This window comes from Pholcus phalangioides, unplaced genomic scaffold (assembly GCF_987345545.1).
Source record: "Pholcus phalangioides strain wild (caught in Gottingen) unplaced genomic scaffold, Ppha-v1.0 ptg000014l_1, whole genome shotgun sequence".
NCBI classification, from domain to species: domain Eukaryota; kingdom Metazoa; phylum Arthropoda; class Arachnida; order Araneae; family Pholcidae; genus Pholcus; species Pholcus phalangioides.
In genome coordinates, this window is record NW_028301607.1 from 22,164,874 (window position 1) to 22,183,009 (window position 18,136).

An 18,136-nucleotide genomic window follows, 5' to 3' on the forward strand; every position below is an offset into this window, starting at 1 on the left:
GAACTTGGTTGTCTGGTTTCTTTCCCCCCCCCCGAAATGTGAGTGACCGTAAAAAGGGGAAAAGATGGCCACATCTATTGTTTTGTTACTGGTCTCCCGAACGAAATTTCTGGCTACGGGCCTGATACTGGGTGTATAGGTAACAGTGTATGGCAAGGGCGTAGCGAGGGGGGGGGGGACTTGGGGGTCTGGTCCCCCCCCCCCGAAATGTAAGAAAATGACCGAAAAAAGGGAAAAAGATGGCCAAAACCATTGTTCTGTCACTTTGGTCCCCCCCCCCCCGAACGAAATTTCTGGCTACGCCCCTGGTGTATGGTATTTTACTGGCGAACCGTTGATTCCAGAGGCGTACTTCCAATTAGAAAAAGTGTCCAATTGATGCGTAGAAGTCAGATATATATGTATATACCTTTTATGGTGCGAAGGGTTGTATAGTTCTTAAAATGAAAAAATTTAATTTTTACTCTTATCTCCGTGTGCCCGAAGCCCAATTATAAAGTTGTTACCAGACCCACCTGTCACCCCCAGAACGAAATTTCTGGCTACGGGCCTGGGGAGTACCAAAAATAGGTTCCACATGGGTGGAGATTTTCTCGAGCCGCCCCTGCACCAGGTCCGTCTTTTGGGGGGGGGGAGAGAAACAAGATGAAATATATACTGTATATATATATATACATGCATGAGTATATGTTCTTTGCCCCCCCCCGAGAAAGTTAAAATGGTGGCCTACCCTGCGAGTACACCACAAAGTAGGGTGACCATACAATATTATAATTACAGCTATATATAAGTATTAATCTCTCGCATTTGTCATGGTGAACGTTATACCAAGGGGATTAAAATGATTTCACGGAATTCATTTTAATCCACTGCAATTTGCAGAATGCTTCATTTCCCGACATTGTGATTTTCCCGTAATTTCGGCAATATTTGGCAACTTTGTTTACTTTTGGCGTCATTTTTGGCAATAATTATCGATGTCCCGTATTTCTCTCTAGAAAATATGGTCAGTCTACCGCAAAGGATTCATTGAAAAATTTCGGGAAACCAGGCAGGAAGACCAACGTAATTACCGAGGTCCGGTAAGAAGAGCAAGAAATAGTTTCATTTGTTTACAATCCGTGGTGTTTTTGTGGGAGCAATCGCAGTCGTCTGGTTTTGATAATGGCCGAAAATAATATGCGAGACATAAGATTGAGTAACAACGACAATCAAGCAGCGAGTAGCACCGCGAGCAGCGATTTCGATCGTCTGGAAGACTGCAGCGAGGCCGAATTCAGGGGCGCTACGTTATCGCTGTCCCAAGAGACTTCGCCTTCTTTCGAACCCAGCCCGAACATCGTCACCGCCGCCAATGGTTCGTATTTCTTCTATGAAAGAATTCTATGACATACAAATACTTGAGGGTTTTGTATTTGGTTCCGCAATGCATTGGATTTCCACGCTGTTTTAGGAGAAGCGTGGGAAATGGGAGAAAAATCACCGAATGGAGCTGCAACTTTTCAATATTTCACTCATCATTTAAAGCAGCGTTTCCCTTGGTGCTCCGCGGCCTCTCGAGGAAAATAAAATGAATCGGTAAACTTTATAAGTAAATAATAAAACGAGTCCTGCGGAGCTCCGCCATGAAAATTATACTCTAAAAAGAGCTCCGCGAGTCAAAAATGACTTAGAACCGGTGATTTATAGCAGTGGTTCTCAACCGGGGGTACTAGGATACTTCAAGGGGGGCCACGGAAGAAAACGGAGAAAGGGGCCATGACAGGTGGTTTGAAGAGCTGAGAAGAAAAATTAAGGTGTGAAGAAATAAAGATTTTATATTAGTGACTAACACTTACAGTGAGAAAGAGAATCCAACAAAACCACCCATAAAACCAGGTCCTTCTTTAGGGCATGGACCCACCCAGGCCTCACCGCCTACATTTTGCAACAAGTTCCCTACGATGGGGTTTTTCTCAAGTCGTGTTTATAGTATAGGCCTAGGTGGCAGCACTAAAAATTCTACATGCAGCACTCAGACTGCACTATGTAAACATGCACACTTCAAACCCAATGCATTCAGTAGTAAATTTCCCCATGGGGATAAACCCAGAGTTGTGCTCAGTTTGAACAAAGTGGGGTCGTAATGTATGAAAAACAATTAATGAGACTTTATATGTTTGTCAAAACATAAAAGTCAAATAAAACTAAACTCGTCAGAAATGATGTTGCGGGAACAGCTTTGGGTTGTTGGTCACTTCCCTTATCAAACTTTTTTCTGACAATAAGTTGCCAAGGCCGACATAATGGTACTGGGTTGCCAAATATTTTCTACATTTTTCTAGAATTGCTGTTTCCATGTGGCACTAGTTCCGCCAAACAGGCTCCTTATGTTTCAAGGGCTTCTATTTGAAACAGCTGCCATTCTATTTTGTCTCCCCCCCCCCATTGCCTGGATTATTTTCTTCTCCTGTTGACAGGTATTGTTCTATTTGTTATCATTTGTTGTTATCACTTTTATGCCCCGATCGGTTTATTATGTAAAATATAGTCCGGGCTTTATTTTTTATACCAAGATTATTAATTAATACAAAATATTTTATTCAAATCTAGCACAACTCCAGTTTATTGCCATGGATAATTTACTACAAAGTGTGTAGTATCAAAAGGTTTGTTAAATTTATGTGTGGCTCTACTCAGTGTAGACAATACCTGACATTAAATTCCCAATATATTGATTAAGCTTTGTTTTCTAGGAGTAGGTTTTCTGCACTGCATACAATGTGAATCGCCCAGCATTGCATGCCTTTCACTCACCAATAGAAAAAGCATAACTTTTCCTACAGGACACAAGATGCTTTATGTCAGCGCTTTATGTCGGACATAAATAAATAATTTTCTTATTTGGTAAAAACTCAAAATTTCCCACAAACGTTAAAAATTCCTCCCATTTATCAATTTTTCGCACAAGTTACCTCACTGATTCAGATGATTAGTCTCTTTACAGCCACACGCCAGTGTCATGGAAGGGCTAGTATTTTTATGCTCCAAAAATTCAATGTCATTGCTAATTGGTTGAAAAACTCAAATTTCATGATTTTTTACCAATCAGCAACGACGTTCCATTTTTAGTTCATAAAAATCCTAGCCCTAAGAGCTCTTGTCAGAGGCAGGAACCGCAAAAACTAGTCTGAAGCAGGATGGGAATAGTGAGGAAGAAATTTACTTTTTATTAAAAAAAAAACCATGAAATATGCAAAATGTGCCTTAAAATTTTGAAAATATGCTCTATATGTAAAAATAGTGAAATATGTAAAAAATAAAAAAATATGCAAAAAGACATAGAAATCCGAGCCCTACAGATAATACACTATGAGGTGACTTAAGGGGGAAGAAGTGTGGAGGCAAGAAAAAAAATTGTGAAAAGTAACGTTCTTTCCACTACAGAAACATTACTGGTGGTAAATTGGAGTTTTACAATTTACAGTAGAATGATGAAAAGTTTTCTGATTTCATGACAGTCCATCTTTTAACATAAAAAAGATATTCTCGGAAAAGTTGAGAAAACATTATTTAGGATCATTTTTCTTGTGAACAAAGTCATGCTTGGCTCCTAAATTTTTCTTCAACTTGTATTGATCTTTATAGTATGCTATCTACTCAGCTGTTCAGAAATTACTGTCACAAATATGGACAAAACCTTTGGTAGTAATTGACCTGGATCACACAACTGTGCAGCTCTTTGGAAAATTTTAACTTTGAAAATAGTCACTCTATGTCACCCTTTTGATCATTTATAGTTTTACACATGCTCTATGCTATTTTTTGGACATTCATATGCTTTCAAACTGTCTCGATCACACTTTTGTTCATTCACTTGCCCACTCTTTTGGTCACTCACTGACCTAGTCCCTTACTGTCTCGGCAGAAGCAGATTTATTTAGGGTTAAACAAAGTTTGTCGCCTTTCTCCCATTCTACTAATTTTCTTGGCCACCAATTTCTCAAATTTGCTGCCCCTTTCAACTTGACATACTGAGCTATAGCCCCCTGTAAATACGCCACTGATTGCATCACATTATTATTATTGACTTGAATTTGTTGTTTCTCTTTTGTGTGTAACACAATCTGTTTTATTTTTGCATGAAGATGTCAATGCCAATGTTGCAGAGGGTGCAAATTCTGATGGTGCTAATAGACAACGATCTGCTTCTTTGAGAATGCCACACCGAAGTGAAGTTCAAGAGTTCTTTGCTGTCAGAGTCAGTATCAAAATATGCTTTGGGAAAAATAAATATTTGTTTTTATTATTTAATTCATAAGTTTTCATTGAGTTTTTGAATGTTTTATATGTTTTGCATCAGTACATCACCTGTACAAAAATGTTTATTCAATTTTTCAAAGAAGCTGAATGTGATTTAAAATTTTTATAGTTCTCTTTAAATCAAAATAAACAAGGGCTTGACAAATCTGAGATGCCAGGTTGCCATGGCAACTAAAAGATTGATATTGGCGCCTAAAATTTTCTCTGTGTGATTACTAGCCCAGGCAAAAGAAATACTCTTTTGTCCAAAAATATTTGGTTGACACCTAGATTTTTTTCTTGATTTGTCAAACCCTGCATTAAACTTAAGTGAGCGCCCTTGTTTCCTAGACTGCTTTTCCTAAACTATTGTAAATATAGAATGGTAATGTGTAGGATATCCGGTGACATGTCCTTTCTCATCGTTTGAGGACTATCATTTATTTTAATTTATAACTTGAATAAAAGAATATATTATTTCCATGATTGTTGAATGTGTAGAATTTTGTTATCCTTCTTGGGTGTGAAGGAATACTTTATTGCAGTGTTTTTGGACCTGTGGTACACAGACTCTTGGGGTTCTGAGAATACTTTGTAAGGAGTCCCATAAGATTATTTTCATTTCCATGAATGACATAGTTTGTGCTGGCTTTCTTTGAATAGGTTGGTTGTTTGGCTGTAAGGTCCCTATACAGGTTCAGGTATTCATGTCCCCCCTCCCTTCAACCACACCGTTTTTTATTTTTTAAGTCTTTTGCTCTAAACTGTTGTTATGTTGACCGATAATTACTGTGTAATGAAAAAGATTAATCCTCATTTCCGTTGGAAAAAAAAAGGCAAAATGATGTGGAGTTGGTGCTAAAACCAGGTTTTTCACATTATAATCCCTATATGGAAGATTTATTCACTGAAAGTTAGGGGGGGGGGGCAGTAAGCTGGGTTGGCGCTACAACAGGGTTAGACTGTATATATTTTACTAAGGTGAAACTGATCTCTTTGAGCAAAGATGGGCTGCGACCGATGTGTGTGAATAGGCCTTTAGATGTGCACCTGGACAGCCACTTAATTTGTTTGCAGGTACAACCAGTTTAACAATCAAAATCCTGTCATAATCCCTTTTTATATCATGCATGTTAATACACAGAGATTAAAAACATGATATTACTGAAAGCATTGCACTACCACCTGATGACTTTATCTCGGGTTTAATGCCAATTAAATTTTTAACAGTGGTTCTAATAAAAGTTGCACAATATTGGAATATGTGTGTTATAAGGAGGAAGCTGCTGAAATTTTCATTACTTTAAATTAAGTTATTAGAGTTCGGGGAATATCTAAAAACGTCCAGGGTGTGAAAATTTTTCCCCAGATTCTTTGTCAAATACTTTTGTAACTTTTCTGAATAGTTAATTTCATAATGCGCAGGAAGGTGCACTTCAGAAAGCAGCAGAACAATGTCAACCAGTGATGCTAGAAAATCTTGATGGTAATTTGCGGGGTATCTGGCTCCTTACTGAGTAAGTTTTTTATTTTTATTTATTTATTAGTTTTTTTTTTGTTCAATTGAATTTTCTTCCAAAGTTGGTTTAGAACAATTAGAGAATGTTTTTTAATGTATAGTGTAGCATGAAATTTAGTTAATACAAAATAATGACCCTTTGTTTCTGCAGTAATGAGCTTCAACTGCATATGTTCTATGTTTTACTTGGTTTTTCACTTAAACTCAGACATATATTTTACTAAGGTACTTAACCTTTCTTATAATTTTTTTTTTTTTTGCTTCCTTTGAGCAGGATAGATCATTGGGATACTGAAAAAGAACGTATGATATTCCTTACTGAAAATAGCCTGATTTCATTGAAGTATGATTTCATTACCCTTCGTTTACTCGACTATAAGCGCTTGCCTCTTTCCCAATTCAAGCAGATAGTCATTGGCGAACTGAAGTATCCTGATAAATCATTAATGCCGTATGTATCAATTTCTTTTCTGTATTTAGATTTATGTGTCTGTGTTATAATTGAAATTTAATATATGCCAATACAAACGCCAAAAATATTTGTATCTTAGCATTGGGTGAGGGTGTTTGGCCTGTTGTTACCACTCAACATTCCTGTTTGAATATTTGCCAGCCTTTCTTTATCACTTTTGCATAATTTACTTAGAAAACGTGGTCTTTCTCTCTCTCTCTCTCTCTCTCTCTCTCTCTATGAAAATAAGAACAATGATAACTGGCAGGAGAACAAAAATTTGTTTCCTGACTAAATCCTATGATAATTGCAGAAATCAGCTTGAATGTCTTTTCTCCAACTTGATTAGAGTGAATTAACTTGTCCACATCAGAGAAGCTGTTAAACAGATGTTTTTTTAGATATTATAATTGTTTTACCCATTCAGTGTATTTAGAATAATACACTTAACATCTCAATAAGAATAATTATCAGAAAGATTCATTGTATATGACTGTTGTGAATTATTACTGAGGATTGACAAAATCTCAAGCTCGTTTGTTATTTTTATTCCAAATTTTATTATCTCAGTGTTCTGCAAGAGATTTCTTTAAAGTATTCTAATAATGAAAACCTTGTACAAATGTTTGCCTCGGCATGGTATCTAGAAAGTTTTTTCCCAGATGTATTTGCTAAAAAAATCTTTCTTTTTGAACTATTGCTACCTGGGACAGCCATTGAAGTCAAGGGAAGGCTGTCTCTATGCAGTACATCACACTAGTATATTTGTTATGGGGAAAGGAAAGTTGTGTCTCTGCTGGCACTAGAACCTGGGGACTCAGGTATTTGAGCCCCTTCAATAAATATTGTATGGACTCCCCCAATAATTATTGAGAGGGCATGTTTCATTGTATATTCATTAATTATAATTAATGAATATAACTGAAATCCTGAATTCGAATCCAAAATCCTGAATTTCCTAACTGAAATTCCAGGTCACCCCGTATATACAGGACTCCACTATTGTGCTGTGGTCATAGTGATAAACTTGTATTGCGAGGACTCTGGTTCGAATCCCACTGTTGCCACAGTGCTGGTGGTTGGCTGAAGTTGGGTTTTCTATGGTTCCCAACTTCAAGGTGTGAATTTCGAGCTGATCTCTGTTGAAAAGTCTCACCACAGAAAGCAACAGGCCTACAATCAGATATGCCATTGACGCGTATAATGCCCTAGAAACTCCAAGTATTTGACGCGTCATCCAGATGCGTTCTTTCCTAGTTCTAAGAAAAAAGTAGAAAGAAAAACCTCCCCAACTTTTTCCTTTTCTTTTTTTTCTTCTTTTAACGTGTATCATGATCGCGCATCCTTGAAAAACTGGTTTTACTGCTTTGTTCACTGTACTGTATTGATATACAAGCGGGCTGTTGAAGAATAAAGTCGGGTTTTCCTAGGAGCCAGTTTCCTGTTCTGCGCGCAACTTAATTCACCCAGCACGACGCGCCGTCCACTCACTGATAAGAAAAGCAGCATGACTGTTTTCCCACAGAGCGCAATACGCCTCACAACAGCGCTTTACGTCGGGCATGATTGGTCCACTGCTTCTGGAGGAGTCAAATGCGTCGTGCGCTGCGCATTTTGCAGATGTCCTCTTCATTCTCTCTCATGTTTTCTTTCGCTTCCCTTCAAACTGGAGGATGTAGATGCAGAGTAGCTGATGCCAAGGCCATGTAAAATATGTGACAGTTAAATGGCGACAGATCAGAATGGTGGACCATCAGGGAAGGAAAATAAAATCATTTTACCAGGAAAGCCAAAGTATGAATAGGGAATCAGAAGATAAGTGTCTGAGAGAGAATCTAATTTGCTTTAAATTTGATCAGAAGATATTGAAAATGCTAAGATATTTTTAAAAAAATGTAAAATCAATCAGAAGGGAATTTATACATTGATTAATAGTAAATATATAAATGTGTGTCTTTAACTGTTAATTAAAGTTGATCCTGCTTATAATGTTTTTCACAAAAACTGTCATAAAAATTCCATACATTAAATTCTCAGTGCTTATGAGCTTCTTTTTGCAAGTTTTTCCTACTAGTAGACGATGAAAGTAAATGAACCTTTGGATAGAACATGTTTTTAGAAATGAATTTTATACTTGATTCACAGATACCTTCTTCTCTTACCCGGAACATGACCCACCACTCAGTCTCAACAAAGAAATATAAGCAGGTGATCAAAAACCTGGGTTATACTGGAAGAAAATTCATAGAGATACCAGTGAATTATGTAGGGGGGCGGGGGGGGGCATAACTTTTTTCAAGATAAATGTTTTTTGAGAGAGACCCACTTTCACTCAAAAGGGACTCAGATTTTTCAAATAACTCGGGACCCAGGTAAATTAGAGTCCAGTGTACAATGATACAATCATTCAATCATTACACTTCCCTTATAGTAAGAGAAATTGAAGGGAGATGGCAGCACTACACAACAAGCATTACACATAAACAGACTTCACGTTAAGTTTACAACACATACATGCACAGCCTTCAGCAATGGACCAGATCTTCTTCCACCACCTGCTAAAATCTCTTCATTGACGCAGAGTGGCAGGCCATGATTTGGTTAGGAGGAGTCCCAATGTTTTCTCCTTGTTGGTGCATCTACAAATAGTGTATTGATTAGCATACTTTCCTGGCTTGCAAGGCCTAGGTTTCATTCTTGATGGGACACAAATAAATTTGCTTGCCAAAGTTTGCCTTGGCATAATATCCAGAAAGTCTCTTTCCTCAATATTCTAAAAATTTTAATCTTATTTTTTGACTTGAATCATATGTAATGGTATGTCGATTTACAAAATTTATCTGTTGGTGAAAGACATCTTGAAGCAAATTTCATATAAAACTAATGAAATATAATGGAGATACCCCAATTAATTCATTTCATGCATCCACAATATTGTTACTCGCATTAAAATTGAGTTAGCAAATTAACTCATTTCTGTCGTGTTTGACTTGTTCAAAGCAAATGATTTTTTTTTTTTTGATTACTCGCAAGCTGAAACATTTGTAAATTATAGTACCATGTGTGGAAACAAATTGTGTGTGGAGGAATGTTGTTTTGCATGACTTAGATAACACTAATTTGTATGATGTACATCAGGGTTCCCACTATATTTTTTATATTATACATAGCAGTTTTGTGAATCCCACAAAAAATGAAAAAAAAACTAGTCAAAAAGGAGGAAAACATTAACAAAATTGATGCACTGTTTGGCAGACACTCACTATTTAGTTCGGTGATGGATTGGCAGTGGGAAACCCTGACGTATATCGAGCGATTGCATTACTTTGCATGTAATGCTTTTCAAAAAGGCTGCTTTTTGTACATGTATAGGAAAATAAATGGAGCCGTGGATTTTGTTAAGCAGAGAATTGTGCAAAAAATTATCCAAGGAAAAAATACCCGACCATCAGCTAACAACAACCGGCCTCAGAAACTTACTGTTGTTAGTGGCAGATTGAGGTCAGATTTCTTATACGTGTGTGTGTGTTCAACTTTTTAGTTTCTTTTTCCACCCTATTCCCCATTTCTGTTTTGCATTTGGATTCTTCATATTATACAAGCATGTGTTTATCTTAGACTATAGGAAATGCTTGTATCACTTTTGGAAATTATCTTATGATCATTTAGCTTTGTGATGCCACCTCACTTTTATTTCTTTTACTTTGTGTGCTCAGTTTTTATTAGTTTGCTGCATGCTCCTGACTGGCCACACAATTTTCATCCCAGTTTTTCTGCATAAATTTATGAATGCTTTAATTTCAATGGTAGTTATAACATATAAACATTTTCATTTTTATATTTTTCAACCTTGTCATTGCAAATAGTTTCTTAATTCCTTGTCTAAATTTTTCTAATATCGTGTCATCCAAATCAAATCTATTTACTAATCAATTATTGCCAAAAGGCACCTACTTACTTTAAGCAACTTATTTTCAGTCAGGTAAGTCTTCTCATTCTATCATGTATCTTATCATTCATTCTGAATGACTATGAAAGCTTGTATGATGCACACAAGGGCAAAATTCAATTGATCTGCATCCGTAGTGTGAAATCATCAAGTTTATGCTTTCCTTGGTATAATGTCAGCAGAAGAAATGCATTAAACATTGCACAAAGTAATTGAACCAATCTCTTGAATGAAACATGTACACAAGATTGGTTCTTTTCAAGTACAGCCACTGGAGTGTCACAGAACGTTATACGTTCAAATATAAATGCTTGAATAATGTTCAAAGCTCAATTAAACAACAAAAATTGCAAATATAGTTTTTTAACTTTAAATCTTTACATTTTTTTCAACACACAATGGGTGCCATCTTCTGAGGAAAAAGATCTTAGCATCTTATTTGGTTGGATGTGCTATCAATTGTGGCGGCAGCGCCCACCACTGGATGGCGTTGTCTGCGTAAAGGAAAAAGAGCACACCTGTGTGATGGTGCGACTGAACTTGGGTTGTGCTGCTCAAATGAGACAGTCACATGGTCGTTCTTGTAGATTCTGTAAATTTAATTGTATAATAAATGTTAATTATATCTTTGAATTGTAGAAGAAAGTGTTTGTCTTCAACCGCCACATTCCTTCTACAACAATTGGTGACCCAGACAGACATGATCCTGTGAGCAAACCGTGGAACAGTGTCAGGCTAGTTGTGATGAGAACCCCAGATCATTGAGATTTTATAGCTGTTTTTTGCAAACGTTTTCTTTTTTTCTCTGAAGATGACACCTGTTGTGTGTCGAAATGTACAAAAGGATTTAAATAAAAATTTTAAATTAGCTATTTTCATTGTTTATTGAGCCTTGAATGTACAATAAAGTTCCCTCCTTTTCTTATCTTTCCACTGAGCACAGTTTAGAAACCACTAATATAAGGAATTTTGGTCTCAAAACAAATGATTTCTTGAGATCAAACTATTTTTTAAACCCTGTGAGCTCATTTAGCTGAAATTTAATTTGAATGATTTTGATAAAAAATATTTCAATCTAAAGTAGTGTAGTTTTTATGGCATAAGAATTTCTTAATCTAGCACTATAAAGTTGATTTTTTTGCTTTGCTAATATTATACTGCAAAATTGTTATTCCCTACACCCATAGCACCAGAAATCAACTTGGCGTGCAATGCTCATGGAGCCAAGTGCATCCCATACCAGTTTTGAAAAGGTGGAATCCATGGAGTAGAGACATCCCATGGGTCACATATACATCTCACCCACTGCTTAAAACAGAGACTGGTTCCAGCAACAACTATGACATCGAGGATTTCTCTAAGAAATTGATAGAAGTCATGGATAGCGTAGAAAGACCAGCAGCAGCAACGCCTTCGTCTCCTACCGAAGACTCCATCATTCCCGGTCCTTGCAACATATTGTACCAACCTATAATCATTGAGAGCTATGCAGGTTTGGTTGCAGCGCTCCATAATGCTAACGAACTTGGATTTTTCAAATCACGTGGCAAAGTGAGTTTTTGAAAGCGTTTTCCATTCTCTATCTTTACTTATAACTTACCAATACGGTTGAAATTGGATGATGAAAAAGCAATTGATTTATCGTATTTTTGGTGCATAATATATAAATGAAAATATATTTATCATTTTTGTGGGTCTTTACCCCCATGTCAAGGTTTTGTAAATGTGTTTAGCATAGTATTGCCATGGCATTTTCATCTGTCTTTGTATTTCTAACCTTTTCTAAGTATTATATTAATGTTGCAACATATCTATATTTTATCGCCAGTTTATGCTAATTATATATATATATGGACATGAAAGTATTGTGATTGAGCATTCATGATTTCTCATCTCTGTTGATGTTTAGTAAAATATATCAAATGCAGAGAGAGCAGAATGGAGCATTTGTCTGCATTGCATCTTCAAAAACATATTTAATTGATGCATCGTGCCAGACCTGTTTGTGAATTAGTATTTTTAATGAAGGCTCGTATGGAATTAATTTTGCAAGTATTGTAAAATGCAGTAAATTCAATCAAACCTTGTTGTTGCAAATCTCCATACATATGTATATAACAAGGTTTTCATTATCAGTCAGGTTTCCTCATGCATACAATAATGCTATTTTAAATGGTTTTAGCAAACTTCAAAAAGCATGAAAATTGGATATCGCAATGTTTATTGGTGTTTACTCTTCCCCCATTCATGGACACACAATGCACCCAAGGCTCTCTTCCTCTTGCGCACATCCTTGAGTCATGTAAATACAGGGTGTCCAAAAAAACTGGTGGATTTTTGAAAATTTGCAATCAAATTCGAAAAACTTATTTATTTGATTATAAACTACAATAAATGTTCAAACTCTCTTCCCTGAATTCCTAGGGGGTAACAACAGCTTTTTGTCTTTTGTCTACCTTTCAGAACATTATGTGATCATTATGAAAACTTCTCAACTCTTTAGTTGATTATTGAGTTGGCTTGTTCGCTCTGGTTCATCAAACTTCTCACAAGACCAGTCTTCTAACTTCTTTAAACAATTTATTGTTCTGAAAATAAACCTGGATAATGTAACAATATATGTTCTGGGAAAAACATCATTTTGACACAGTCTCACAGACGTTTTTTGACTCAAATACTGAATTGAGTTTCTTACATCAATTAAGGCACTCATATTATATGCTTCAGTGCCTCATGTGGGGGTTTTTATAAGGTGTCTTGTGCATTTTTCATACTAGAATGCAGATTATTTAAATTCCTGCTAGCAGTTTTTCTTTTTTGGGACACTGTACAAGATGTCCATCAATCACCCCATGCACGTTTTTCTTTCTATCATGACTACTGTGTGTGTATATATACTTTATTTTAATATTTTTTACAAAAGTAACCAACGGTAATACAGCCATGCTAAGCTTCAACAATTTTTCCTGAAATTGCTTCTGTATAAATTCTGTTAATATTCGTGCATGCACAGCAAAAATAGCAATATGGCTGCAAAAGAAAAAAAAAATCTGTCAAAAATCATAAACCTATTCCAAACAAACCTGCATTACAGTCAAACGTCTAAGCCAATCCAAATTAAAGTTGATGCTGTTGTAAACAGTACATGTGCGTACAAAACTGCACATGTTATGATTAACAAATTGAAATTGAGTAATGACAGAACCTGATAAGAAATCAAACAAAAACGTAGAAAAATAAAGCAAGTTTTTTTAAACTTCTGTACAAAATGGCAAATAAATGTGAAAACTATGTATTCCCATTCAAAATGGATTAGGTCAATTGCTCAAGCTTACAGCTGCGCAGAATATTGGAGAAATACAGAATATTTGCCATATATCACTATTCAGGTGTCTTAAAACCTATATATATATGTATTTTTGTTGATCAACTTTAGAAAACACTATAAATCCTTGCTTTATTATTTATTAAACTAATAAGACTGAGGGGGTGGTGTTAAATCAGTAATTTCATTTGAACACAATTACTTAAAAATTAAATAGAGGATTTACACACACACACACAGCATTTTCAGATGAATAAAAATTTATTAATATAAAATGGTTTTTTTTTCAACTTTTGCGTGACACTGGTCTGTAACAATTATTCAACACCATTTTCACCGAAATCCCCATTGTTATCTTCATGATTGTCTTGAAACCTTTGGAATTAAAGTTGAAGAATTTCTCTTCAGATTTTGTAATATTGTATCAATTTTGTCCATTGCCAAGTCAATTTTTCTATTAGGAATAGTCATTGTTTTGTTTTCCTTTTCCCATGCATCAATAAAATTAAAGATGGTAGACTATTTTGATCTGCACAGATTTCCCAGCACCTTGACTCCTTTTACGTCACCTTAATACATTTTGTGTTCTAATATAATCATTGCAACTTTTTGAAAAATTTCTTTTTATGTGAACTTTGTTATACATCTGGATAGTAGCTATGTTAGAGCTGTTAATGGTTTGGTAAAAATAACAATTATATAATAAGTTTTATGGATATATCTATTTAGGATTTTATTTGAGGAAGTCAAAACAATGAAAATAATAGCCACAGAATTTTATTTGTTAAATCCAAACACCATAGAATCCAGGTCCATTGAATTGAGGGTACACATAATTATTTGGTCCCTTTGAAGTTTGTTATAGCAGGGTTTGACTGTATTTACACTTTGTTTTACTTGAAAAATATCAGATTTAATTTTGTCTCATTTTGAGCTATTATGTAAATAACTGTAAAGATTATTGGTTTTTTTTTCTTTTTCAATTAAATATGTTTGTACATGTATGGATTAATATACCCTTGTGTATGTGTACCTGCATATAAGTGTGAAATTAATGTAATTAATTCACAATGGTTTTTAGAGACCTTTCAGAGGTTTATAAGCAAACACAACATACAGAATAATTTTTAATATGTGTTTGGGTTATTTGAATGTTCAATTATTAATCATGAAATAGTTTTCTTCTTTCTTTTCTCTGCTCACTGGCATTACCGTAAGGAAAAACAAGAAGATTACTCTATATTATAGTTTTTGAGAGAATTGTGAATGTTTTTAAGCAATGAACAGCAGTTGCAAATGCTGCACTTGATCTTGACATTTTTCAAGGAAACCTGAAGTCAAATTAATATGCCATGTTTAGAAAACATTAGCATACATCTCCATTTTATTCCCGGTACTAGTCTTCATATACTAGTCAAAGGCTCTAATTCCTATAAAATTGAAATTTTATGTAAGATTGCAATGTCTCAAATGAATGGGTGGTGAAGGTGGGGATCCCAGTCATTAAATATCAGTAATGGACCATTGTAGTCTCCTTTATATTTCTTGATGTTAAAACATTGACAATGATATATGTAGAGTGGAGAAAGTTCTTTTTTTCATTCATGTGAATGTGGAGTCAAGAAATGATAATGTTTTTAATTTTCCTACTTGTTTGTACTGGTATAACTTCCCTTGCCAAACGAGTATCTCTAAATAGGTTCACTGTTTTTTGTTGTGAAGTTTAGAAATATCAACTGTTGATGTTTTGTAAACTACAAAGTAACAACTTGCTGATAAACTGCCAAACCTTTGAATTGCCCATGTTTATTCCATTTATCCTTAAGTTTACCAGATTCTAACTGGTTTTTATGGAAAGTATTTAAATATACAGTTGATTCCCCGATTATAACAAACTCCAAGAAACTGGAGAAATCACTTCGTTATGACAAAATTTTGTTACAAAGAAATTCTAAGTTTTTGCATTGTTCCTATGTAAGTTTATCTGGGGGAGGATTATGAAAGTGTTTGTTAAAACAAGATTTTTTTTCACTATAACAGTATTCGTTAAAATGGGATTTGACCGTGTAACAAGTTTGGACACAACTTTCAAAACTTTTGTATCACTAAATTTGAATTTTATCCTGAAGGTTATAGCTTATCGGCCCAAACATGACTTATCAAGCTTTATTTGATCATTTTACATGACTTATATTTTCTGAAAAAATTGTTTTTTTTGTTTTTTCCCCCCTGTGTTATGGACCAACACATAAACCAAATTATAATGTGTATTTATTAGTCATTTGTTTTTTTATTTAGCTTTTCAGTTTTCACGTATGGCAAAATAGTTGAGTTTTTTTTTTTCTTTTGTGATTGCTGTAATAATTATGATTTGGTTGTTTTCAAACTATGTATTCAATGGAAAAGTTGATTAGTGCACTAACATATATGATGTTTGAATTAAAATCTTGCATTGATTTGAGCTGTTTTTGGATTCTAGTCAGAGGATTGAAAGTGGAATTTTCAAGTATTGAATGAGTGCATGAAATCATGATTTTGAAATTGTTTTGTCTGAATAAAACATTCTTTTCTTTTTGTTTGAAAAACTTTTTTTTTATTTTGAGCTTATTTTCTTATTTTATGAACACCTTATTGTACCAATTATGTAAAATAAGTCTGAGAGACATTATGTTCATTCAGACATTAGAAATTCAAACCATTTAGATCAGAGTTGGTTGTTTTAGGGTTGAAAAATGAAATGTATATAAGCAAGTCAGCACCAAACAAATGGTTGAAGCAGATTGGCATGTGATGATCAGAAATGGATCTGGATGAACATAGATTTAACACTGATGAAATTTCCTCACCCCCAGTAGAAATTTTTAAGGCAGAAATGCTGAACTAAATATTTCTGTCATGCCTAGGGGTCTTACAGGAAAGAACTGATCGAGAGAAAAGAGACTGCGGGGGAGTGAATTCTTGTTGGGGGGCCCGGAGGAACGGAAGAAAAGAAGAGATGTAGGGGGGGGGGTGCATCTCTGGTGACAAAGGCCGGAGGATTTTTCATGGAAAAATATGATGTGTGTGCTCGAGAGAGAGAGAGAATGTGGTTTTCTTGTTCTCTCCGTTGGTAATTAAAGATATGGTTTGTTTTCACAAATATGAGTGGAGTTACTTTTGTTCGAGGAGATGTTGGTAGTTGATGGAGAAGGGAGATTTCATAATTTCTATATATTATTTTGATATCTTTTTCTTTTTTTTTTGAGTAAAATAAAGTTGACCTTGAGCAGAAATCACCTTTCCAAAGTTTCATTACATCATCAATACATCAAGGTTTGGTTCAGTTTTAGCAGTCAGTGTGCTTTAAATGGAATTGGTAATAAATTGAAAATAATTGAATCCCTTGAATTTTCAAGTCATTTTATAAAAAAAGTTGTATAAAAAGTTAAATATTTTTTCATATTAAAAATGAAGGTTTTACTTCCCCCCCCCCCTTTAAACAGTTTTTTAAATTTCCCTGATCTGCATTGAAACTGCCACAGAGTGGAAATCACAACTTTCTGCAAAATGCCACCTGCTTTTTTAAGTAGAATAATTTTTTCCCCAATCTTCTGTTTTCAAACTTAAAAGCTGACTCCGCCCACTGGCAGTTGATCTGATAGGTTGGAGGAGGGAAGGTATTTACAAGTGTGGGCTCAGCATTTTTCGAAATAAGACTATTTTGAGAACACCAGGTAAAACTTGAATTGCCGAAATAAAGGGCAAGTTGGGCTAGATATCTCGTCATATAGCTGCTGTAAGGGTTATGAATGCATAGCTCAAGAAAGAAAGAGTTCAGTAGAAAACTTCATTATAAAGACTAGCTGGTTTCAAATCACATCCAGTACAACAAATTCAAGGAACCGAGGGGCATGGCCCCTAGGTTGGAATCTTTTGCTGTCCCCTCAGTAGACTTTTCACGGGCCCTTCTATAGTTAATTTATAGCTGGAAAAGCAAAAAATGAAAATTGTCCCGGGCCCCACGGCTAGAGCCTTGTCAGCCCTGCCCTTGTGGGGGCCATGCCGAGGGGTTGGTTTGCTATACCTGGAGGAGATAAAAAAAGATATTACATGCATGTGAAATCATATGGCTCGTCGGGGCCCAGCGGTTGAGAAACTGATTTAAGGCCCCAGTTGTTCTATTCTCTCTATATGGTACAGTCGACGTTCGTTATAGCGACCATTCAAGAAAAACGACCTATGCTCATTCAGCTGGAGGGAGCATCGAATGCAATGAAATCACGTGACTCGGTTGGATGGAAAACAGTTCCTGCCTGGCAATTTCCCCCATACAAACGTACTGTTCAGTCTCTAATTATTGCATTTTAAAGATTTAAAAAAAGGATAGAGAGCTCATCTAAAAATAAAAAAAGATTAAATTAGTTATTTCATTAATACTGGAATCATTTCTTTCCTTAATGCTGGAATTATCTTCCCAATTAATTCTAGAATTTTTTCTTTAATATTGGAATTATCTCTTATTTTTTTCCCCCCTTATTTCTGGAATTATCTTTCGTTAATAATACATATGATCCCAAGTACTGTTATGTATTCCCAAGGGATTAGCATGATCCGTCCAGGGAATTTGTTAGT

General features: G+C 35.3%; 1 protein-coding gene across 2 annotated transcripts; it reads left to right on the top strand.

Moving 5' to 3' along the window:
• Window positions 1–1,075: 1,075 nt before the first annotated feature.
• Window positions 1,076–16,099, top strand: LOC149078278 (tumor protein p63-regulated gene 1-like protein). Of its 2 annotated transcripts, XM_089241913.1 has the most exons (6): window positions 1,092–1,357; window positions 4,128–4,240; window positions 5,707–5,798; window positions 6,075–6,251; window positions 9,624–9,752; window positions 11,388–16,099. In XM_089241913.1, the coding sequence occupies exons 1-6, from the start codon at window positions 1,165–1,167 to the stop codon at window positions 11,761–11,763; spliced, it is 1,080 nt and encodes a 359-aa protein (XP_089098039.1). In that variant the 5' UTR covers window positions 1,092–1,164; the 3' UTR covers window positions 11,764–16,099. The 2 variants fall into 2 exon arrangements, with proteins under 2 accessions (XP_089098040.1, XP_089098039.1); XM_089241914.1 differs by lacking the exon at window positions 9,624–9,752 and having other exon boundaries at window positions 1,076–1,357.
• Window positions 16,100–18,136: the final 2,037 nt, after the last annotated feature.

What these genes read in the sequence shown, in the direction of transcription:
- LOC149078278 (XM_089241913.1), top strand. Translation starts at nt 1,165, where the DNA reads ATGGCCGAAAATAATATGCGAGACATAAGATTGAGTAACAACGACAAT. An exon ending in GGTATCTGGCTCCTTACTGA is followed by an intron (nt 5,799 to 6,074) that starts GTAAGTTTTTTA and finishes TCCTTTGAGCAG; the next exon opens with GATAGATCATTGGGATACTG. An exon ending in GTTGTTAGTGGCAGATTGAG is followed by an intron (nt 9,753 to 11,387) that starts GTCAGATTTCTT and finishes CTACACCCATAG; the next exon opens with CACCAGAAATCAACTTGGCG.